Source organism: Ailuropoda melanoleuca, chromosome 11, assembly GCF_002007445.2.
Source record: "Ailuropoda melanoleuca isolate Jingjing chromosome 11, ASM200744v2, whole genome shotgun sequence".
In the NCBI taxonomy this organism is placed as follows: Eukaryota; Metazoa; Chordata; class Mammalia; order Carnivora; family Ursidae; genus Ailuropoda; species Ailuropoda melanoleuca.
The window spans coordinates 76095536-76119713 of NC_048228.1; the positions used below are offsets into that span (position 1 = coordinate 76095536).

Here is a 24178-nt window from a genome sequence, read left to right on the forward strand (position 1 = left end):
CACTCCCCCTGCTTGTGTTCCCTCTCTCGCTGGCTGTCTATATCTCTGTCGAATAAATAAATAAAATCTTTTTTAAAAAATTAAAAAAAAAAAGAAATAGGAAGGTGTGCCTTCATGGTAAATACAGGTTTTTGAAAACATTTTATATTTATTTGCTTCGAAAGAAAAATGCAGTTATATCTTCAGCGTTGCACAGATTACCTACTAATCGCATGTATTGTTTGTGAAAGCAAAGTATTTATCTTGAGCAGTAACAGAAANAAGAAATAGGAGGGTGTGCCTTCATGGTAAATACAGGTTTTTGAAAACATATTTATTTGCTTCGAAAGAAAAATGCAGTTATATCTTCAGCATTGCACAGATTACCTACTAATCGCATGTATTGTTTGTGAAAGCAAAGTATTTATCTTGAGCAGTAACAGAAAACAGAGTGTGATCTAACACCTGTCTAGATTGGGCAGTGATTGAAGCAGGATTTCCCTGGCAATCAAGTTGGGTTTTTTTTTTCTTTTTTTTTTTCTTGTTATTTGGCATAGATTACAAAATATGTTTTTAAAAAACGATAATTTATCTGATGCAGTATTTTTTTTAAAGATTTTATTTATTTATTTATTTATTTGACAGAGAGAGAGAGAGACAGCCAGTGAGAGAGGGAACACAAGCAGGAGGAGTGGGAGAGGAAGAAGCAGGCTTCCAGCAGAGGAGCCTGATGTGGGGCTCCATCCCAGGACTCTGGGATCACGCCCTGAGCCGAAGGCAGATGCTTAAGGACTGAGCCACCCAGGTGCCCCTGATGCAGTATTTTTAATAGAGAGGAGTCAGGGAGGATCATTTGTGCGCTTAAAAGTAATCAGAAAACTGTAGCTTTGACAGTCTATTCCTCCTTTGAATCAGATAACAGTGTTTCACACACATTTTGTAATTTTTTATTAATGTAGAGCCACCACTAGATTGAAGCTTCATGAGAGCAAGGAACTCTTTTTGTGGTATTCATCACTGTATTTCCAGTGCCTGCGTCTGCCCTGTGTTAACTGCTGAATAAATATTTGACGAATAAATAAATGATTCAATTAACTAATTTATCCAGAAGCTAAGTTTCTTTAGTAGGTGCTTGCTTAATGAAAGCCTGGCTCCTATTACTAATACAGTCTATGCTTTGTACACAGTGAGGGTGTTCATATCACATGTGTTGTCACTAAGGATTTATTTAGGGATATATTAGGGAAAACAGCTAATAATTTTCAAGAATGCATTCTATAGAAATGTAGACTCAGCCATTTTAAAGACTTGTCTTCTAAGTTATTTAGTATATGAATGTGAGAAGAACATGGTTGGAAAGATTCAAAAGCACATTTTTAAACCCATGGCAGGCTCTGTTCTGGGCTCTCGGGCTAGCAGGGGACAGAGACATCCCTGTCTTCAATTTTAGTGGGTGGAGATAGGCAGGGCACTTGTAAGCTGAAAAATGTTAATTCCAGACAGGACTTAGTGCCCCGGGCACCGAGATGAGTCACTAAGATAGGACAATGAGGTGTAGTGATCTTTTTTACATTATTTCCTTTATTCCTCCCTCAAATGTGGTTGACATTTCTGAGGTTTTTAGAGACTGCTTTGATGTGGCATAATATAGATCAACCATTACACTCCGTGTGACTAAACACAACAGTTTAGCACCCTTCGCAACATGTGGCAACGAGTGGTTTGGAGGATTCCTAGAAAAATATAAAACCTAATGGAAAACAGGACTTTTCTTGAACATTTATGACTGCCAAGTTCACAGTAACTTCTGTATTAGAATGTAATGCTTTTTCAGATAAAACTACCACTGCTATTCTTAGTAGCTGCAAATATCACTTTCGTTTGTACTAAAAAATGAAATGTACTAGATGAAAATTTACATGATGTACCAGTGATTTCGTGGTTTAAAATTTACATGATGTACCAGTGATTTCGTGGTTTAAAATTCCAGTAGTTTCCTGTTTTCCTGTTTCCAGTAGTTTCCTGTTTTACTGTTTGCTTAAGAATATTTGCAGTCCATCAGCTCATCTACTGATACCTGCCACTTTTGAGCATTGACTAAACTCCAAGTCTTCAGCTCTTTACCCCTATTACTTAGTTCAAGGGCCTATAAAGTCGGGTACACAAGATGATCCTTTGGGGTGAGCAGGAAAATGTGATAGCTTCTGTTTATATTTTATCTCAGCTTTTTTATAATTTCTGTTTTTGCATCCTGCAAAGTATAGAATTTATATATTATCAGAGCAAACATGTTTTATTAAAACACAGCAATGTCCTCGGTGAGTACTCAACATTTTTTCCTATGATACTACTCAAAAAAAAAAAAAAGAAAAGAAAAAAGTTTTGAGATGACTGCTCTAACTTCATTCTCAGATCGACCCTATTCAGGCCGTATTATTAGCCTTATCTTGCGGGTGTAGAAATTCCTAGGAAAGGTACTTGCTGAAGGACACGTATCAAGTGGTTGGCAAATTAGGGATTCAAATCCCAGTTCCATCTTAATTCCAAAACCCATGTTAACAATCCACATGTTATTCTGTGGGTTTGGTATAGAGAAAGCAAGAATGTATGTAAAATGTTGTAAACGTGAGACATAAAACGTAACCAAGCATGTTGGTTGTATAATCACCAGATCAGCACTTGAGAGATACTGGTGTGGTTGGGACATGTCCATGGAGTCAATGAGGTGGCTCTGGACACCCTATTTTCCTTAAAACTAGAGGCAGAAGTTTGTTTTTCATGATTTTCCCTCAACCCATCTTTAGAATCGTATTTAAAGTTTTTAAGGATCCCTTAGATCTCTGTTCACATGCATTTCCTTTCTGCCCTGATAGATCTCTTACTATGAGCATTTCGGGGTAAACTTTCCACGCTGGGTATTGCTGTCTTCTCTCTCAGAGAAGATGGATGTTGTTTTTGTAGGCTACACCCAATCACCTCTCAAATCCTGATTCCTTTCAGCTGGGTGTGTGAATTCTTATTTGGCAAGCCCTCGGCTGCATGAGAGTTCAAGTATGATTTCCGTGGTTCAAAAAGCACCAAGTTAAAATCTCCTTGGCCTTAGAAAAATGAACCAGTTGCCTGATTTCTCCAGAAGCAGGCAAATGAGTCATTCCAGTGGTTTAATGCTCTTAGTCCCAGCATTCTGTAGCCCCACTTACACTGAAAGGAAAGTACGAGGTTCTCCTTTTTTAAATAAAACCCCATTGTTGCATGCTCCAAGATGTTGAGAAGAAAACCCACAAGGGTGAATGTTGACCAGTGGAATGCAGAACAGAGAGGAGCCCGGCAGCCTTTGCGATCAGCACTATAAAATGACTAAGGATCACATACCCACTAGCGCTTCCTGTGTCCAGGGTTACCATATTTCCAATCTAAACAGAATGATAACTGCCATAGCCTCTTAACTGGTCCTAAGGCCTCTGTTCTTCCTAATCCATCCCTAGTCTGCCACCAGTAATCTTTCTGGAATGTAAGTCTAATCCTGTCCCTCTTCTAAAACTCCTTTTCACATCACCTTTGCCTTTGAAATCATGCACAAAACCCACCCTTCCATTTCCACTCCCTACTGGCTTTTCCAGCCTCCTCTTTTTTCCTGACTTCTCAAAGTTTGAGATGACTGGTCCGATTTCATCCTTAGATCAATCCTACCAGATTAGCATCATTTAAATCACTACCACACCTCGTTTCATGTATTACTTCCATATTGTCTCAGTGGCAACTTCTCAAACACAAAATGCGTTTGCATACTTCTGTCTTCACACATGTGATTTCTTCTGTTCGGAATTCCTTTGCCCATCCTTCCCCACCCCCCACCCTTGGCCAAGTCTTAATTCTTCATTTAAGATTTAAGGTCAAGTGTTAACTCATGTTGGACTGGATCTTTGAGCCACCCAGACTAAAGAAGAGATCCCTTCCCTGTGTGTCCCTTTTGTACCCACAAAAAATGTTTTGTTTACTTTTAAGTAAACATTTAGAGCATATGGTAATATTATTTGGGGAGAACACTGTTCTCTGATGGTAGCCCCGTCTTACAATTAAGAGATTTTGTCTGTAGTTTGGGATTGTAAAGAGAGAGAACTGGGTCCAGAGGATCCTGAGGCCATGCTAAGGAAGAAGGGTAGGATTTGGACAAGGAAATATCCAGAGCAGGCTGGAGCCCACTGCAGAGAAGGGCTGCTCACAGGTGTTCTGCAGAGTGGGGTCTGCAAACACCAGCACCCACCGCCTGGTTCTGTAAATAAAGTTCTATTGGAACACAGCAGCAACCACTTGTTCACCATCGCCTTTGGCTGTTTTCATGCCATGTCAGAACGGAGTAGTTGCAGCAGAGAATGCATAGCCCTCAAACCCTAAAATATTTACTGTCTGTCCCTTTACAGGAATAGTCTGTCAGCCTTGCTCTACCTAAGCAGTTGTTAGAGCTAGTCCTCGGGGCCATAGCATCGTTACAACTGCACATGTCCAGGTCTAACATCAGACCTACTCGATGAGAAATTCTGGGTGTGGGGCCCAGCGATCTGCGTGTAATTACCCCTTAGGTGACTCTGATAACCACCACCCTAGGTTTCCGGCCCCCTGGCTACTTACTTGGGGCTTGATGCTAACCAGGCAGCTGGGGTCCAGGAGAAACAGACACCAGTAAAAGGAAAGGAGGTACAATCAGCGAGCTAGGGGGAATCCAAAGAAGATTCTCCACTGGTTAAGTTCTAAAATGTAAATTACCCAGAGGAAGGAACTCACTGTTGGATCCCACCATCTTGCCCAGAACGACTTGCTTGAAATGTATCTGTGAAAGATGAGTGCAGGCCTGTGTGTGTGGAGAGGACCCCGTCCCAAAATGTAAGTCCGGAGCCTGCAGGTGGAAACGGGGGAATGGGTACGCTCGGCAGGAGTGGCTCAGGACCAAGTCTGAAACCGCTTCAGAGAAACAAAGTTACTACCGAAGACTGAAGAACGGAAACAAATATTTAAAAATCTATAATGATTTGAATAAAATTCTTTCATTTAATCAGTTTTACTTCTCATTTGCTGCCTTTGGGTGTTTGTTGATTCCCGGGATTTTGTTCTTACCATCGCAGCTCAGCTGCACCTCTGTTTGACCTTGGATAATTTACTGAACCTCCCCAAAGCTATTAACTGAATTAATAAATGTAACGCACTTGGCAGTGTCTGATACATTTTCTCTAGTAAGGAAATATTTCTTCATCTTCCGGTCACACTCTTATTTCATATTGAAGTAAAGGTTACCAAATGTTGCTTATATTTACTCCAGTAGGATAACTTTCTTACCAGCTTTCTTTCTTTGTCTGTAAAGAAACTTCTGCCGAATAGTCCATGTTGTAATATGAAGCCCAAATTGATACAAGTTTGATTATTACACTTTTTATCATGTGGGAACATTATCACAGACTTTGTAAAAATACAAAATAATCCAAGTACTAACCAAACACTTGCTAATATGGAAATAAGTCATTTTGAGGTTCTGTTATTTAGCAAAATATACATGTTCTGGGAAAAACATAATTTCTAAATCCGTTATAATACATTTTATCATACAGTTTTTAAATACGCTGCATGAAGCCTTTTATCTTTACTAGGGTAGAAATTTTACATTTATATGACTTTTCAAAATTCTGCATACATTATGAACATCTGAAAGAAAGTAAGATTCTTGAGGGCTTTACTAGATGAATAAATATTATTTCATGATTTCTCAGTGATAATTAAATCTACATTATGTCGAAGAGTCATCAACCTGAAACCTTTATAACTTTTGGCATAGTGACATTTTGAAAGTAAAATTAGTGTTTGAGGTTTTTTTTTTTTTAATTCCATAAATGCCATGGGAATTTTATCACGTTTCAACACTTGCTGAATATGTAATTCCCATAGAGCCCATTAGTGGCCATCTGTGTAAGGTAATACATGTTTGGGATGAAATTGATTATGGCTTAAACACTCCTCTGTTATGATCAGGAAAAGCACGCAAAGTTCAAATTTTTTTTTCTAGTGGTCATTATGTAGCTAAAGATATTAATTTCCAGGGGCAGAACAGCCTATCACTCAAGATCTTAATCTCACAATAAATGACACCAGGGCCAAAGGAAAGGTGGCTGCAGAGCCTTCCACTAAAATTAGTAAGTGCTGTTCCTGAGGAGCTCCTAGAATAAAAGGAAGATTAACAGACTTGAGAACACAGTTTTTCCTCTGTAGGCTTCAAAATAGACCCACTGCAATTTTGTTGAATATTCAGAACTGTTTCATCGCCCTTTTTAGAAATTCCTTTTATCAAATTCACTAACACACCCCAGGTTAGCCTGCTTGTTGACTTTTCTCCACATACACATCACTGGCCCTACCTCTTTAGTCCTTTATATTATTTTTACCTGGTTTAAAAAATGTTTCCTTCTTACCTGTGCAAAACTAAATCCTTCCTTCAAATATGGCTTCAATGTGATCTCCCCCATGAAGTCAGTTTATTTTTATTGGATTTGTGCATGGGAATGTATATCTGTATACTTCCTGAATCATTTCTCCCCTTAGAGCTACAAGATACACAAATATACTTGTTTATGGATTTCTGATGAATGTGTTCACATCTTGGCTCTCCCGTTATCTACTTACCTCAGAGTTTTGTGAGACATTGCGAAAAAAAAATAATTTTTTAGGTTAGAAAATTTTGAAAGCTTGTATTACTGAACTATCCCCTTGATCATCAAAAAATCTTATCATGCTTTCTGTGGAATATTTGACATTTGGACACAGCTATATTTTGATCTTCCCTGGGATGGGGGCCAGGATGGTTTAGCTGCAGATGCCCCAAAAGTAGCTGAAAGAATGGGGATAGAATCATTGTCTGAACGTTGAAATACAGCAATTGTGATGTTGGCATAGTTATTGCTGAACTGTTCTTCCTTCATTCTTGAGCTTCTTGATGATAATTATTCATCAGGTTATGATCGATTTCAAATCTGCTTCTCATTAAAGATAATAAAATAATATTATCTCCTTAAAGAAGGGAATTTGCCTTCCTGTCTTATGTATTATAAACTAAGAAGTCATGCATCAAGGGAATCTAATAGCTATATAACTTATTTGGAGTATATTGAAAAGAATATGGTCTAGATTGCAGCAATACCTTATATTTGGATTTTGGTTTTGGTTTTTTTGGTGTTTCTGTTTTGTTTTGTTTTGTTTTGTTTTTTGGTCATTCCCTCACTTTCACTAACTCAACGAACGCTGAGTGCTGACTGTCAGTGTTCTGGAGATGTAGTATAAAAATGAACAAGACATGGTCCCTACTCTTGAATGAAACTGTCAGTTGTACATTTAAATGGTTAATCTGAATATGATAAATTAAGATGTGTAAAGATGAGCAGAGTTCTATCAGGGCACTGCAGAGGGGAAAACTTGTATTAGAAGTAAAAGTTCAAAGAAGCAGTAACTTTTGAGTTTGGCCTTGCAGGACGAGCCAGGTTTCTCCAGGCAAAGCAGTGGAGGATGTGTTGTGTGTCTCTATAAACATACATGCACACATGAACACATGTGTACAGAAACACCCATGCACATGCATGCCCATCTGTAAGCACTGTGGCGAAGACTGTTGGCTGGCTAATTTACTTATTTGTTTGTTTTATTATGTTCAGTTAGCCACTGTATAGTACATCATTAGTTTTTGATGTGGTGTTCAGTGATTCGTTAATTATGTATAACAACCAGTGCTCATCACAGCATGTGCCGTCCTTAATACCCATCACCCTGTTACCCCTTCCCCCCCACTCCCCTCCCCTCTGAAACCCTCAATTTGTTTCCCGGGGTCCATAGTCTCTCATGGTTCGTCTCCTTCTCTGATTTCTCCCCCTTCAGATTTCCCTCCCTTCCCCTCTGGTCCTCCGTGCTATTGCTTATGTTCCACATATGAATGAAACCATGTGATAATTGTCTTTCTCTGCTTGACTTACTTCACTTAGCATAATCCCCTCCAGTTCCCTCCATATTGATGTAAGTGGTGGGTATTGGCTGGCTGATTTAACACCCATTCCCATCCCTCTTCTGTCTTCCCACCCCACTATTGAGGATGGAAAAGCTAATTACTACTAGTTAAGGATGGCCATGTAAATTCAAATAACCAAATATGGCCATATTTGGAAATCTAAGGACTTTTAGAAATACTTTTGCTTTCAAATAAGAGATGGGTACAGTTGGCATTACCCCCTTACTCTTGCCCTTTGGGTGTGGCAGTGTTAATTACAGCTGCGGCCGCCACCTTGAGATGTTGAGAGAGACGTGCAGAGTGAATCTAATGCCCATGACTGCCTGTCCCAATACTACTTATGGAAGGAAAACCAAATCTGTATTTAAGCCGTTGTTAGTTAGATTTTTTTCTATTACTTATAGCCAAAAGCATTCCTAACTAATACATTCATAAACTCTCTCACTTACTCAGGTGTGTTTGCACATAATTTAATGTATTTTCAATGCCTACTAAGACTTAAGACTAATTTTAGACTTAAACTTTGGTAAAGAGTAAATAGAGCTTAATGTTCGAAGGAAGAGAGAAAATGGAATGCTTTCTTTGTGTTTACCAATTTGGGCACTCTCCTTAGCACTTGATTTCCCTGGTACTTATCCTGTCCTTGTCTGATGTTTTAAATAAAAAACAAAGGCAGGGCGCCTGGGCGGCTCAGATGGTTAAGCATCTGCCTTCAGCTCAGGTCATGATCTCAGGGTCCTGGGATTGAGCCCCACATCAGGTTCCCTGCTCCCTCCCTCTCCCTCTGCTGTTCCCCCTGTTCCCCCTGCTTTTGCTCTCTTGCTCTGTCAAATAAATAAATAAAATCTTTAAAAAAACACACACACAAAGGCAAAAAGGGAGACAAAGCTTGAAAAGAAAGATAAATGTTGGGGTGGATCATATTGGTGGTTAGGTTACAGGGAAAAATCCAAGAATCAGTTAAGATTGTGGCTTAGTTTGTCACTGTGCATTCCTGTGTATTTAGGACCAAGAACGATTACCTGCATCTATGTGGTGAGCCAGGTTTCCCTAACAACCAAAAAGTTGTTCTCTTTTTTCCTCCATTTAGGCAGATGAGAGCAGAAACCATTTTTCTTTTTGGTGAGCAATTAGAAGAGCTTCCTGCAGAGCGCATTGATTGTGTTCAGTCTTGTATGAAAGATACCATCTAGTGAGCAAGCAATAGAACAGTCTCTGGCCTTCCGCTACACAAATACGGAGCAACGTGAAAAGTGCCCACCTGTTCTTTCTTACAGACACTGATGCTCTCATTTGGTTTCTTTCTCCCTCAGCATTTTTTTTAAAAGATTTTTAATATATTTATTTGACAGAGATAGCCAGTGAGAGAGGGAACACAAGCAGGGGGAGTGGGAGAAGAAGAAGCAGGCTCCCAGCGGAGGAGCCCNTAAAAGATTTTTAATATATTTATTTGACAGAGATAGATAGCCAGAGAGAGGGAACACAAGCAGGGGGAGTGGGAGAAGAAGAAGCAGGCTCCCAGCGGAGGAGCCCGATGTGGGACTCGATGTGGGACTCGATCCCAGAACGCCGGGATCATGCCCTGAGCCGAAGGCAGACGCCTAAGGACTGCGCTACCCAGGCGCCCCCTCCCTCAGCATTTCTAATTGTATGATATGTGTACTTTTTCTGACAGGGCATCAAATTACAATTTAATTAAGCATTCTTTCTTTTTTTTTTTCTTTTAATAAGCATTTATTCTTACTCTTTTCCAAACAGGTCAGCAAGATTGCTTCTTTGCTGTGTTGATGGTCCATAGTTGTTGGTATTTTCCAGTAGCTTCCTGCTCCTGTTTAACTCCCTTTTGATTTCCCCCTTCTATATGGCTCTTTGTTGTGTTTCTGTGTTTGTGAGAATCCGTTCCCTACCTTAGAGAGGAGTAAGGTAGTACAGGTATCTTCAGTTTCATGCCACAGCACTAGATTAAAGTCAGGGATCCTTAAGAGAAAACTCCGTGGGATAGTTGGAATTGACATCAAAGTCTGTGTATTACCATTTAGTCTCCAATGGAAAGACATACACACACTTCAATTCTTAACTAATCTAAACTGGTTTTCTTCTTAAAATTTTTTCCACTCCTTTTCCCCAGAATCTTCAGCTACTTGGAGCTACTGCCATTGAGGATAAATTACAAGATCAAGTGCCTGAAACTATAGAAACTCTTATGAAAGCAGACATCAAAATCTGGATCCTTACAGGGGACAAGCAAGAAACCGCCATTAACATTGGTAATTCACCTAATTTAAGCTTTAAATTGTGATGCTTTTTAACACGTTGACATATTTTAGAAGATAAATTTGAGATATTTCAAGATCTGAAAGATTGGGTTTTGTAAGATTTCCAGATTTGTAATATTATTGTGTTTCTGTATTTAGTTATGGCCCCAGTGCCCCTTTACATTTGCAGTGGTTGTGTATACAGCCAGACCTTAGCTCTTCCAGCCACAAAGTAACCCTCCCTCTCCTCTGTATCTCTGCCCACCCCCGCCTTCCATCCATAATTGACACATGTAGATCACATCTCTGCAGTTGCCTGTGAGCATCTGGAGATTGGGATTACAGCAGGCTTGTGTATTGGCACTTGCTCATGTGACCACAGGTTATTTCTGGGATGGGAAATAGTTTTCATTCATCCTGCAGTTAATTCATTTTTCACAAAGAGGTTTATTTAGGTAGCTCATGCTATCATAACAAAATTCCATGGATGGTGTGGTTTAAACAGCAGAAATGTATTGTCTCATAGTTCTGGAAGATGGAAGTTCAAGATCAAGTTCAGCAGGTTTGGTTTCTCCTGAAAGCTTCTCTTCCTGGCTTGCAGTGGCCTCAGCCAGCCCTTGCTCTGTAGACGCACCCTCCTGGTGTCTCTTTCTTTTCTTACAAGGGCACCAGTGCTATTGGATCAGACACCCGCCTTCTGACCTCATGTAACTCTAACTTTCTTGAAGGCCCAATCTGCAAATATTGTGGGTTAGGGCTTCAACACATAAAATGGGGGGGGGGGGACACAATTCATCCATAACGGATGTCTCATTGAGAAGAACGTTAGTATTTGGTGTGAGGCCTGTAGTACCAGTAATATGCAAGAAAATGTCACTCTTTTTTTCTTACATTCAGGAATAGTAGGTTGCCTGAACACTGTCAACCCTGACATAGATTCAATCTCTGGATATTCATGATATGAATTACATCCAAAACTCTCCCAAAGTTGAAACCATTAAGAGGTGTTTACAGGCTGAAACCACATTTTTAAAAAGTCATTGTCAAATATCATATCAGAATTTTTAGTATCACAGCATTCTATAAATATAAAACTACAAATTTATAGTAAATTGCTGGTAGTAGAGGAAAATTCATTTTTAAGAGACACTAGCTAGTAGAAGTGTAAATCTCTAAGCCACACAAATGGTTAATTTTGATTATAAAAATTATCACTGGTGTGAGAGACAAATGGAAAGAAGATGTACAAGAATACAGAATGCTTTAGAGTTGGGAGACCTCGAAGACAAACGTGTTGAACAGAAAACATGAGTACAGGTAGAGGGAGACTGTGTGGTGACAAAGAGTGATAGATGAGGAAAATTAAGCGATCCTGAAAATAGTTCAGGGCATGTAGCCATTGTGACCGTTCCTGTGAAGAGAATGGTGGTGGTTTCTGGTAACATTTAACTTTTCGAGTCTTGGGTCATAATCTTTGGGGCCCTTTTCCTAGAATAGTAGGTGAGATTCATTCATACAGCAAATGTTACAGTGCATTGCACAGAAGGATTCAGTTTTAAATCAGGAGATCAGGAAGAACTCATTGAGATGGTGACATTTGAGAAACAACCTAAGAGAGAAGAGGGAGGGAGCTCGTCATTTGGATGATTAGGGAAAGCTGTCTTCTGTTCTGGAAAGAGCAGAAATGCAAAGAGGGAGAGTTGGAGAAAAGGCCAGCAGTGTAACAGATCCTCGGTTAGACGAGACCTCCAGGCCCATGTGAGGGCTTTGCATTTACTCTGAGTGAGATGGGAAACCACGGGATGGTCCTGAGCAGAGGAAAGACGTGGACTAACTTTCCTGTGAAAACGATCAGTCTGGACACTAGGCTGGCTGAGAATGGACTGGAAGGGAAGCAGGTGTGGAAGCAGGGAGACCAGTGAAGAGGCTCTCGCATTAATCCAGGTGAGGCATGGTGGTGACTTGGACCTGGGTGGTAACAGTGAAGCTGGTGAGAAATGGTTGGAATATGTATATATTTTAAAGATGGAGCCCACAGGATTGACTAATAGATTAGATGTAGGGCATGAGAGAAAGAAAGGACTCAGGCATAACTCCAAGAATTTTAGCCATAGTGACTGAAGGACGGAGTCACCGTTAACCACAATGAGGAAGACCGAGGAGAAGCAGGTTTTCTGGGAGGAGATCAGGGGTCTCATTTTTGGATCTGTTAGGTTTGAGATGCCTGATTTGCACCTCAGTATCTGTGTTACCCAGGCACTGGAGTGTGAGAGGCGGGAGTTTAGGGAAGAGCTCTAAGTGGGAGATCTGAGTTCCAGAACGGTCAGTGTTTAGATGGTGTTTAAAAATCATTGTATCAGATGAGCTCACAAAAGGAGTAAGTATCGATGACGTTAGTTAACATGCGATGGTCATATTTTAAACACCAGTCAGCGAGGTTTTTCTCTCCAGCCACATTCAGCTAGACGCCCATGGGTCCAGAGGAGGCAGAGTTGGTTTAACAAGCGGGTGATTTCACCCCGCAGCAGGTACGGTTAAGCAAGAGAGGACAGGACTGTAGAGGACATGACGACAGTCCAAGGGTGGGGAGATGGTGGTGGGATCAGTGGTCCAAAAGATAGTCGGACAACTGTCCTGCACCTCCTCCAGAAACAACCATCAGCCCATCTGCTCTCCTCACGTTGGTCATCGTGAAGGACATTCCGTATAAATTCGTTAGTTTTCAGGACACTGAGAATCATCACCACATTCTCTTTCCCTACTTGTTTATCAAGACAGCCTTCACACACCAAATGTTATCCTTGTGTCCCTCCTCTAATAAGCAGAGCATTTCTTTAACTTCCTGCAAACTGGAAACAGATGACTGTCATCAAGTCCTAATGAAATAGATAAAACCTTAATTTTATCTAATAAAATAGATTAAAAATAAATAAAATTTAGATGTTTTTATAGTATTATCGCTTTAACATCTTCACTACTTCTCTCTAGAGAAATGAATGATATCAATTAATCTACTCTTTGTTTGGACATAGGACACTCCTGCAAACTTTTGAGGAAGAACATGGGAATGATCGTTATAAATGAAGGCTCTCTTGATGTAAGTAAAATTATCTTATTTTTTAAAAAATCCTTTAATAACTTAATCATCTTGTAGTATTTTATTTTATATCCAGATAGCTGTAGAAATATTTGATCTTCCTTAGGTTAAAAGATACTTCTCATTCTTGTTCTGCTGTAACATAATGTATACTGTTCCGAACCACATTGAGGTAAATAGATTCTAGCTTTGTGTCCGAGATAGCTGAAACAAGTTGCTAAATGATTTGCTTGGTGGTGTGAGACAAAACTACTTTACAAAAGCTGTATGTCTGGAGGTTACTTTGTTTGTTCATATCTACCTGGGAATTTTTTAAAAAAAGAATTATCATCTGAGAGAGGGAGAGAGCACAAGCAAGGTGGGGGGCAGGGGCAAAGAGAGAGGGAGACACAGACTCCCTGCTGAGCAGGGAACCCAACATGGGGCTCCATCCCCAGACTCTGGGTTCATGACCTGAGCCAAAAGCAAACATTTAACTGACTCAGCCTCCCAGGCGCTCCCTACCTGGGAATTTTGTATATAAAACATTTAATATCTGCTTTAGCTTCCAGGGTTAATATAGGTTTTGTTTCTTTAAAAAAAATCTGTAGAACCTACTAAATGCATGAATTCACCGTTTCTTATAGGAAAGTCATGTTGTTGTTGTTGTTGTTTTTTAAATGTCCTAACTTCTGGGCTGAAATATAAATTCCTAGGATGTCCTTTTTTCATGGCTGTGATCACATGAAGTTATATTTGGGAAAGAGGGAAAGATTTGTTATGTGTACAGTGTAAAATAGAAGTTAAGCAAAAAAATATGCAGGTCAAATGACCTGTAAGAATTTTAAAGTAAAGGCGACTGTTTGTAACTTAAGGTGGAAGACAGACCAGGGGAGGTGAGTATACAACTGCTTAAAATAGTCACCGTGACGCCAAGAGCAAAGCAGAGAAGAACCTGTTATTAAGGATGTGGGTGAAGTGGAGAGAGGCCAAGTACATAGAAGGGATGGTAAAGAGGCAAATGTTTAGAAGTCAGGTGGAGAACAGAAATTACATCTAAGAAGTGATTTGACTTCTGATCTTTGAATTGGAATGATGATCTCTTCATTATTTGTCCTCAAAACAATCCTTGTGATCCTTTTCCCTTTCTTGTGAAACCTTCAAGAAACGTGTACCCTAAAGAATAATACGTGATTTTGAAACCATGAAAGTTCTTCACATCTTTAATAATAAGTACATTTTGTGAACCATGCTTTTTTTTTTTTTAAAGGTTTTATTTATTTATTTATTTATTTATTTATTTGACAGAGAGATAGCGAGAGAGAGAGCACAAGCTGGGGGTAGAGGCAGAAGGAGAGGAAGAAGTAGGCTCCTTGCTGAGAGGGAGCCCGATGTGAGACTCGATCCCAGGACCCTGGGATCATGACCTGAGCCACAGGCAGACGCTTGACCGACTGAGCCACCCAGGCGCCCCGTGAACCATGCTTTAATCCTAAACATACCCCCACACACACATTCCTAGCCTGTGGTTGGAAGACTTTCCTTTTTATTTATTCATTCAGCAGTTCTCTGCTAGCCCCAAGAACACACCACTAAGCAAGTCCTCTGTGGACTCTGCCCCTTAGAGCTCACAGTTGTGTCTGTTCCCTACCCTTCATATTGTTAATTTGGGGTTTATTCAAGTTACAAGGTTGTGAAAAATTATAACTGTGATAGTGCTTCCCTTCAAACGCTTACAGATAATAAGGGAAGTAAAATGCATTCAAGTAACACTATAAAACAGATACATAAATAAGGTAGATATCTTGCTATGAAAATACTGTGCAGCTTAGGGAAGAATTTATAAAGTATGTGGCATTTAGTCAGAGGTGAGCAGCTGAGTAATGGAGGAATACTTAAAGCAGAAAGTTTATGCAAATAAATTCAAGGTATACTCAGGGCGTGAAAGAGGAACATTGAACTTGGACACAAAGTTATGATTTTTAAGTATTCATTGTTTGAATAAATGTAGGCACATAAGATAAAAATTCACGTTCCAGAAAGGGACAAGTACAAGTGTTAAAAAGTGAATCCCCTGTCCTTACACCTAGGCTACCTGGTTTATGTCCCTAGGAACGGTTCCAGTTTGCAAGTGTTTATCCAGAGATAATCTGCCGTATCTCACAGGTGTGCGTGTAGATGTGTGCACACATACTTTGTTACTGAGCACCAATTACAGCATACTAACCACACTGCTTTATACTTTGCTTTTCTCACTTACTATGACCGTACCAATTGCTCTGTAATAGTATAGAAGAAGCTACCTAATTCTTCTTTGATGGTGGCACCGTATTTATGAGGAGACTGTAAAGACATGACAGAGGGGCGAAACCTGGAAAGATGGTCTCAGGTCAACTGCGGAACGCTGGGCCAGGTTTGAGAATCCGCTTCCTCAGGCAAGGAAATCAACTTCATCAGCCTCTTCAAAGATGTTTGATGTGTAGAAGGAACGGTCCACAGACGTGCGTGGAAGGGCGGGGAGGCGTGGGGTGCAGGCAACGGACCAGGATCAGAGTTAGGTAACAGAGAATGGGAGCATCAATGCCCACGGTACGGTGTGAGAAAAATTCAGGCAGACTTACCCCACGTGATCCCTGGAGTGGTTCCAGAACTGGGCGGCCGTTGTTCACAGCGTTGCAGAAGCCTGGGTGACAGCATTCCCTCGGTTCCTGTAGGCGTTTAGGCCTGTGTCAGCAACATGGGTTACAGGCAGTAGATGCTTTTTTCTGACGCTCGAAAGAAGCCAGATGTCAGACCCATGACGTTGACGCAAACGCACGACAATCCATGCTTGATCTGACACGTGATCCTTTCTGCGTGTGAGCTTCCACCTCGCGGAGGGTGTATTAGCAATGCTGTTTTTGTTTTCATCTGTTTCATAATTTTTCTCCAACTTGGATGAACATGTTCTATGTATCAAGTGCGGTAATAGTAATCTCAAGAAAAAAGAAAGAAAAATGAAATGCCAAAAATATTCAGTGTACTACATCATGATTACGAAGACAAGGCATTTATTCTCCTTTTGAAGTTTTCAGGGTGGTAACTCATAAGTGATAAACACCCGAAGGGTCCCTGCATTACCTATTTCCACTGGACCAAACACAAGGAGGACTCCCAAGGGAATAGTCAGTGTCAGTGAAAGCAGGGTGCATATCTGCCTGTTTGGGTTCACCATTCTCTATCAATGCCCTGCAAATTGCCCACCGCATGATAAGTACTCCAGAAATATTTGACGATTAAGTCACTGAGTAATGATAAATTAAGGGTTTCCCTTGGGAAAAAAAAAAGTTGTGTATCAGTTTTAAATTCAGTAACAATTTATCTTATCTGGTATTTTAAGAGTAAAGTAGTGAGAAAGATCCTTAACAATTCAAGTGACCATGTTGTGTGGAAGATCATAGGCAAACCCTGGCTGAATGGATTAAGGCTCATTTATCCAGCTCTGGACTGCCATGCATTCTCTCACTGCCCTCTGTGGAAGGGTTTTCTCCCAGGGAGTTAAGTGGTGACTTTACAAATCTGGCTGTTTGGGGTCAGACCCGCTGTGGTGCACTCATTTGCTTCCCAGCAGGAAAGGAAACATCACTTTGCATAGCTCCTTCAGATCCTATGTCATAAAATCCGCAGCTGAGATTTCAAGCAGATCATTAGATGGGCTAGAATGCCTGTAGATAAATGATTATTTATTTTTCATTGTCATGGGAAAGAAAAGCATCCTCTGTGTTCAAATTGTACTGATTATGATAAAATACGGGATTGCCATTCCATCAGCGCAAACAAATAATTAACATTTAGGCAATAAACTTAATAGGAACATAGTAGGAAATAATGTAATAGAAAATCGATTGTGGGTGTGTGTTTCATCAAGTGACAGTTCTAATGAACATACCCAAATTATTTCATGAAATGGTACAGTTCTGCCCTATTCTGAATATGGGACCCTGGGCTAATTGAAATTAGTAACTTCTCTGAGCCAGTTTTGCTGCCTATAAAGGGAAGATAATGTTACTCTTAGCAGAGGACTGGTATGGTTAGCATAGTGCATGGCACATAGAAGACATAGATGGTATAGATTTTGTAGAGAAACAGTATTTCAGCAGCTTGCAAGTTATTTTGTGCAATGATTATTTTCATTACAAAAGATATATTTTATTTCCCCTCCTAATTTTTTTCTAAGCAAGATATAAATGTAGACCTTCTTTTACATAAGTGATGCATATTGCTATGAACTGTGCAAATTTTCTACCAAGATATTCCTAATAACGTTAACATTTTAAAGTTGAATCTCTCTTTTTATGTTGAACTTGTCCAAGTAAAATATTATATTTGAGGCTCTTCAATTTCCAAATAGAAAAACCTTTCTCCTAGCCATCACAGTAACAGAAATTTTTATGCTCATGTCAAAAAAGAAAAAAAAAATGTTAGTTGGCTTTCTAAATTTTCTCATTTTGAGTTTCAATACAATTATCCTCCTTGAAAAATTAATGGCTATTCAGCATTCTTTAAAACCTTCAAGTGAACGTATAAAACCAAACCGCAGCTGAAAATACAGAATGAAAGCCTTGCACACAGATCTGTTACGGAAATCTGACGGGCATTTCTGCCGCTGCCCAGAACACAGCGGGTGTTGATACCCAGACACCTACCAACTATTGTCTAATATTGACAGTGTCAGCAAAAGAGTTTCTTAGAAAGCTTGACCATGTTTTTCTGTGAGTTTAGAAAATCAAATTTCATAGATAAGTGCCATTAAGAATCATCTAAAGTTGATCAAAATCTATTAAATATTTGTAATAAATTGATCATTTAGATAATTGGTATAATTTTTTATTGTGCTGCCTTGAACCATGTTATTAGTTCTGATTATGTTCTTGGTAGGAGAATGTCCTTAAGGGTCTGCAAAGGCAGGAATTTCAAATTACTGGCTCGAAGTGTATATGGTACTTCTTCGGTAATTCCTCAGCAATGCCCAGGAGGTATCCCACAGCCTTCTCAGAAACCCCTTCGACTTAATGACCTAGATCCAAGGGATTCTTCTCACATCTCTTTCATGTCTTTAGTATGTCATGATTTGTTCAAAAGTGTGTCTGCAAACTGGAGAAGTCTAAAAATGTGAGCTAAGAACTAGGGAATCTCAATCTGTCTTTAGCAAACAGTGTCTAATTAAGCCCTTTCGAAATGTACGGAAAGCTCTCTACACCCTGATTCCACTGCCCTCCTCTGTCAAGTCGAGGGTGGGTAGGAGAGACCATAATTTCTTAAGCCATTCACTCTGTGTGTGCCAGAACAATCTTTCTGAGTCTCTATATTATATGATAGTCTCTGTATTATAACATAATAGACCCTTAGCCAACTCTTGGTGGAGAGTTGGTGGATCTGTCCTGGGAAGCAGGGCTGGATCTTAAATCCATTCTTACTGTTTTTCCTTCTCCTTTCTACTCTCTGGTTTCCCTAGGAAACAGAAAGTGGGCAGAGAAGAAAAAATATTTACTATATATTTGTTGAATCAACAGGAATGATGGCTAAATATGTATGTATGTAGAGGGCTTGGAGAAATAAATTTCCTCCACTCAAAGTCAAAAGGCTTCCAGTGTTGACAAGTTTAACTCCCGAGAAGCCCTGCCTACCTGTCCTTCGTATCATCTGGGCAGTTTTTCTAGGTAGTCTCTGCTGCAACAGACATTCACATTCAGCCCAATTAGTAGGAGTCAGCCCCTGATGTATGGGAAGTAGTGAATGGATCCCAGAGGAAAATGCAGCTTTCTGACTTTCTGTGAAAAGAGAGCCCCGCTATCCCTGCAGGGTTCTGTGCATTGCTGTTATAGTCATAAGAAAAACACTAGCTTCTGTTTATGAAGTGCTTATTTTTTGTACTAGGTACCAGACTAAAGGCTTTATAGGAACCATCACACTTACACCTGAAAACATTAGTAGGCAGATACTACTATGCCCATTGGAAAATTTTAACTTGACCTCTGGTGCTAATTGGCATTGAAGGACATATCGGAGTCCTTGGATTCAGGGGTGTAAGCAAACAGATTGTTCTGGGCCTCAGCTGCCCACTACTCTTGTAAAACAATAGTAATAATAATACCCATCTCTGGCGTACATTGTGAGGATTAAACAGAATGGTACCTTCTAAATACTTATAGACAATAGCCAGCATGTAGTGAGCTTTTTAAAAATACAGACCACTATCATAATCTTCATCATTATTATTTCTTTTAGCATTATTATTCCCAGGGAGGGTGGTCCTCATTGCCAGCTGATGTAAGAGGTGTTTTGTTTTTGTTTTTTGTTTTTTTAAAAGAAAAAGGTGATTTTAAACAGCCGCCCTTCTTGCTATCTAAACCCCTCTGCTGAATTTGAGAACATGACCCCAAGTCAGCCCGGGTTTGATTATGGACACCAATGTTTTTCCTCACTGATGTATTTTATAGACAATGAATTATTAACCGCATTTGTTACTAACAAGCAAAAGATTATATATTTTTCAACACCATGGTAAAATAAAGCCCTTTATGGGATCATTCTTTTTTTTTTTTCTTCTAGCTGAATTTGATTTTCCAACACCATGTAAGCTTCAAATATAACTTACAGGGCATTCATGACATAAATGGTGAGGTTGTCATCTGTATCCTTTTAAGCTCGACTTATGTGCATTATGCAGACAAACCTCACTGTTTGGGGAACCAGCCACCGTTGAATGGCCCCTGAAAGAAATCCAGAATAAGCGAGTTATTGACTCGACTCCAGAAAGGGAGGGGGAGAAAAGAGACTTGGGGCTACTTCAGGTTTTGTCTTGATGTGTCCCACGAGTGCAATACAATACATTTTGTATTGCTTTGAAAAATAGTTTAGGCAGGTTTTAAACCTCACTGAATGTGCCTTTGCTGCCAGCATGGGAGCAGTAGGACTGTGAATTTTCTTTTACCATTAGCAAAGCTGTTTCAGCGTTTTGGCCTGAAAATGTTAAGATCTTAGTTTAACTTTTAAGGTGTTAATATATCCCTATCAGAAGCAAAGTTAGGTTTTTCTAATGTCCCACAGCAGGACGATTGTTCAAATAGCGTCCGGCATGTTGCTCCCTCCAAGTAGCTCTCAGCGAAGAAAGCCAACTTTGTTCCATTTGAAAGAAGCGAGTTAGTAAAAAAAAAATGTAAACATTATAAAAAATGAAAATAGCGTACGAACAAATTATCTGTTCTCTTTTCCTCTGATTTAAGATGCCGCCTGCCACAAAGCCAGAGTATGTGGTGGAAGAAGTTCCATCAAACACGATTGTTGGGTCTCATGAAAACTAAATGTGCGTCCTTTCCTTAAAATTCAGTCATCTTGGCTGGTGTGCAGAACCCTGAGTGAGGTTGTTCACAAATTCATAGCAATTCTGTTTTGAGAAATTCTTCCTACCCACAAGCCTGAGTATTCTTTATCTCTCTTCTCTCTTTTTTTGTTCTTTTTTTTTTCCCTGTGGCGAAACATCTGAACTCCTCCAAGAGCTCCCTGAGTCCTAGAATTACAGATAAATGCTTCCTTGCCAGTCTATCCGCCCTCTCCCCAGAGCTTGTTGATATTTTCTGAGGGGAGCAGGTCATACCTTGTGACTTTTTTGCATTTCTGCCTCCCATTTCTTCTGACGAGTCACCGCAGCATAAAACTGACCGGTTAGAGGCAACCTACTGTGTGCCAGGCGTTTCTGCGTACGTTAGTCTCTGCGTCTGTGCGGCTGGGGCTGTTTGTTTCACCGAGAGAGACTTGGAGTTCACACAGCTGGCAAACACAGAACCCTGAACTTCAACCTAGATCCCTCTAAGTCCAAAACCATCTATTTTTCTTCTGGTTTTTAAATAACCATACCTTTTCCAGTGGCCACAGAGACTCAGTCACAGGTGGAGGCTTTCTGGGAGGCACCCTCACATTTTCTACTTTGTCCCTCCCTCCTTTCCCACTCACCACCAGGACTACAAAAGCAGCTGAGAGACGGTTGCCCTTCTGGAAAAGGGTGGTGTTTGGGCATCTTGCCTTTTTGGGATTCGGGCGTTTCATTTTACTACCACAACAATTGTACATAAGATTTTATTGAATGTACGTATGAAATAATGGAAACAGTGTGCATTTGGGATTGGCAGTGAGAAAATACAGCAGATAATGAGTCTTCTGCATTCCTACACTAATTAATTCAAATCATTAGGAAAAATGGGCCCAACATTAGCTTTTTTTGCTGTTCTGTCTTTGTGGGGTGACAATTTCTCAGAGGCCCCAGGTTGTTACTTTCTCCAAACCGTCGATTTGGTAATTTGCTTATTTTCAAAAAACAGGCTGTATATTCCTAGCAGCCTCTTCCTGGCGGGATCGAAGGCAGTCTGAGAGACTGGATGTCTGCTGACCTAGTTCCTCTGAATTCTTCTTCTCTGCCTTGGAGTCTTTGCTGCCACCAGAGAATATTTAATACCAAGCTCAAAATAAGTGTTTAGGAGGCTTTCAGCGGTGGTTTAAAATAATTACTATGAGAGCTTTGGTAAAAGCCTTTATCCACAAAACTACTTAAATTATATAATTATATCCCCTCCTTCACTCTTCCTTCCTTTCTCTGGATTTGTTTCTCTTTGCTGCGTGCCCCTACCCCAACACTGAAACACAGCCTCGGACCCAGATTCCACACTTCTCTGCCTCCCTCTCTAGGGTTGCCCAAGCGAGACTAGATGCCTTGTAAGGAGTTATTTGCCTGATGGAACCTATCATAATCCCACATCCCAAACCCCTGCCCAGGGGCCAAGAGCAATGTATCCGGCACTGCAACTTCCTCTTCTTACCTTCCTCCATTTTGTAACCGCTGACCTTTCTGATGGCATGACCCTACTGGGAGATTGGTCTGTTTCCTCGTTACAGTGTTTTGTATGTACTCCCACCCTGGGAAGCCCATATCTATGTATCAGCAAAGCATGGGAATTTTGTGTGTGTGTGTGTGTGTCTTTTTCCCCCTTCATTATATTTAGCAATATGTATTGATTAAATGCATTCTCTTGGCTGCCTTCCACTAAGCTGTTTTGGAGGACCTCTTTGGCCATATGTTTTTAATGATTTCACCTTCTGTCTGCCCTTATCCACTTTGGAAAAATTATTCTATGTTAGTTTGATTCTATACGAATATGTTTTTTAAGGTTATGTTTCTTGTATAGTCTGGGAGTTCAAAAACACCAAAGCTTTTTTGGTCAAAAACTATGTCCAAGAAAGCTGGTGATCCCACTGGAATGAATACTAAATGGACCAATTATGTATAAATGTAGTTTCTCTCTACTCTCAGGCATACATTTTTTACAACTTACTGCACTAGCCGATGGAAGAGGGGATATATGTGTTATACAGGCGTATATGGAATGTCCAGTGTTCCACTGAATCAATAACAGATTGTCGAAAAACAAGTAATACCCAGCAGTTTATCCATGTTGCTATTATGGGAGTCATAACTCACTCTTTAAGAACTTGCTAACATTGTCCATACTTGATATGGTCATAATGTATTATTAAGAATGTCCTTGGAATGTTCTGTTAATTTGTAATTTTAGGGTGTGAACATTTGGAGAGTGTAAAAGCAGAGAAAGAATGAAATGTTATTGGACCATAAATTTGCAAATACCTCATGGCTTAAATGATGATGAGGTAGAGCCCCAAACCTCAAAAACAACTCATAAAATGTGTGTTAGCTTAAGACTCTTATATATATATCCTCCTTTTTGACATTTTAAATTTACTTACAATGGGTTTTAAAAGGTAGACCTTTAGCAAGTTAAAGTGAGATTTTTTTCACACACCCGCCCAATGAATATTTATTTTTCTGCTATTAAAAACAATCAATATCTGTGAAGTTATGGTGTGGTATCTGAAGAACATGCCAGCAAAACATGGCCTCTGCATTTTCTTTATCATTACTTATTTTAACCTAGTATTTATGAAGCGCTCATCTGCATGTACTATGCTATCACATGTAACTTTACATAGATAACGATTTTACATTCTTTCTGGAAGCTTGAGGTCGAACATACACATTGATGTGGTCATCTATATAAAAAAATAGAGAAAAACACCAAACCAGTTTATAACTTTCAAGTTATTTTCTACTCAACAGCTGTCAGTTTGGAGACAGAAATTAAGAGATAAAAAAAAACAGTCTAGTCTAGTTACATAAATACGTGTCTTCCCACCATGTACCGAGAACTCTATGCTGTATGTGAAGAGATAATGCTAACTTCTCTAGAGTTGAGGGGAAGACAGGTTTCCAGATACATTTTATATAGTAGAAGTAGCTGGTAGGGTTGGGTGTTAACAATGAGAAGGTTGGTTGGAAATAAGTTGCCAGTGGGAGATTTCAAAAGGAAACTTAAAATTCTCTCCATGGTACCACTTGAACTGTAGCACTGTTGTACAGTATTTGACACTTTACAGATCCTTCTTTATCAGATGTTGGTACCTCTGTTAAACCTGATGTCAGAAGAAGGGAAAGAAGTGGTCTTTCTTGGGTGTCAGTTCTGACCCAAGCACTGTGCAGGGCACTTGACTCACAAGTAAAGGAATTATTTTGTCCCCGCAATAACCCTACAGAACAGATATTAACCCAGTCTTATGAACGAGAAAATTTTGATTTCAAGAAGTTAAGTAACCTGCCTGCATAAAGATATCCTTAAATGGCAGAGCAGGGCCGTTCTGATACTGTATTGCCTTCTAGCTTCTGGGACATTAGTTCTGTACAATGTGGTGTCGTCATCTGGCTTCGGATGTTATCAGTGCCCCGAAGCG

At 39.8% G+C, this 24178-nt stretch overlaps 1 protein-coding gene across 4 annotated transcripts in view; it reads left to right on the plus strand.

The window, feature by feature from the left end:
• ATP8A1 (ATPase phospholipid transporting 8A1) overlaps positions 1–24178 on the plus strand; it is a 225937-nt gene that overhangs the window by 126584 nt on the left and 75175 nt on the right. For all 4 annotated transcript variants that reach the window (XM_019801970.2, XM_019801971.2, XM_019801972.2 and 1 more), the window contains 2 exons: positions 10143–10281; positions 13302–13366. In XM_019801970.2, the coding sequence (XP_019657529.1) occupies positions 10143–10281; positions 13302–13366 (204 nt within the window). The remainder of the gene's footprint in view (positions 1–10142; positions 10282–13301; positions 13367–24178) is intronic.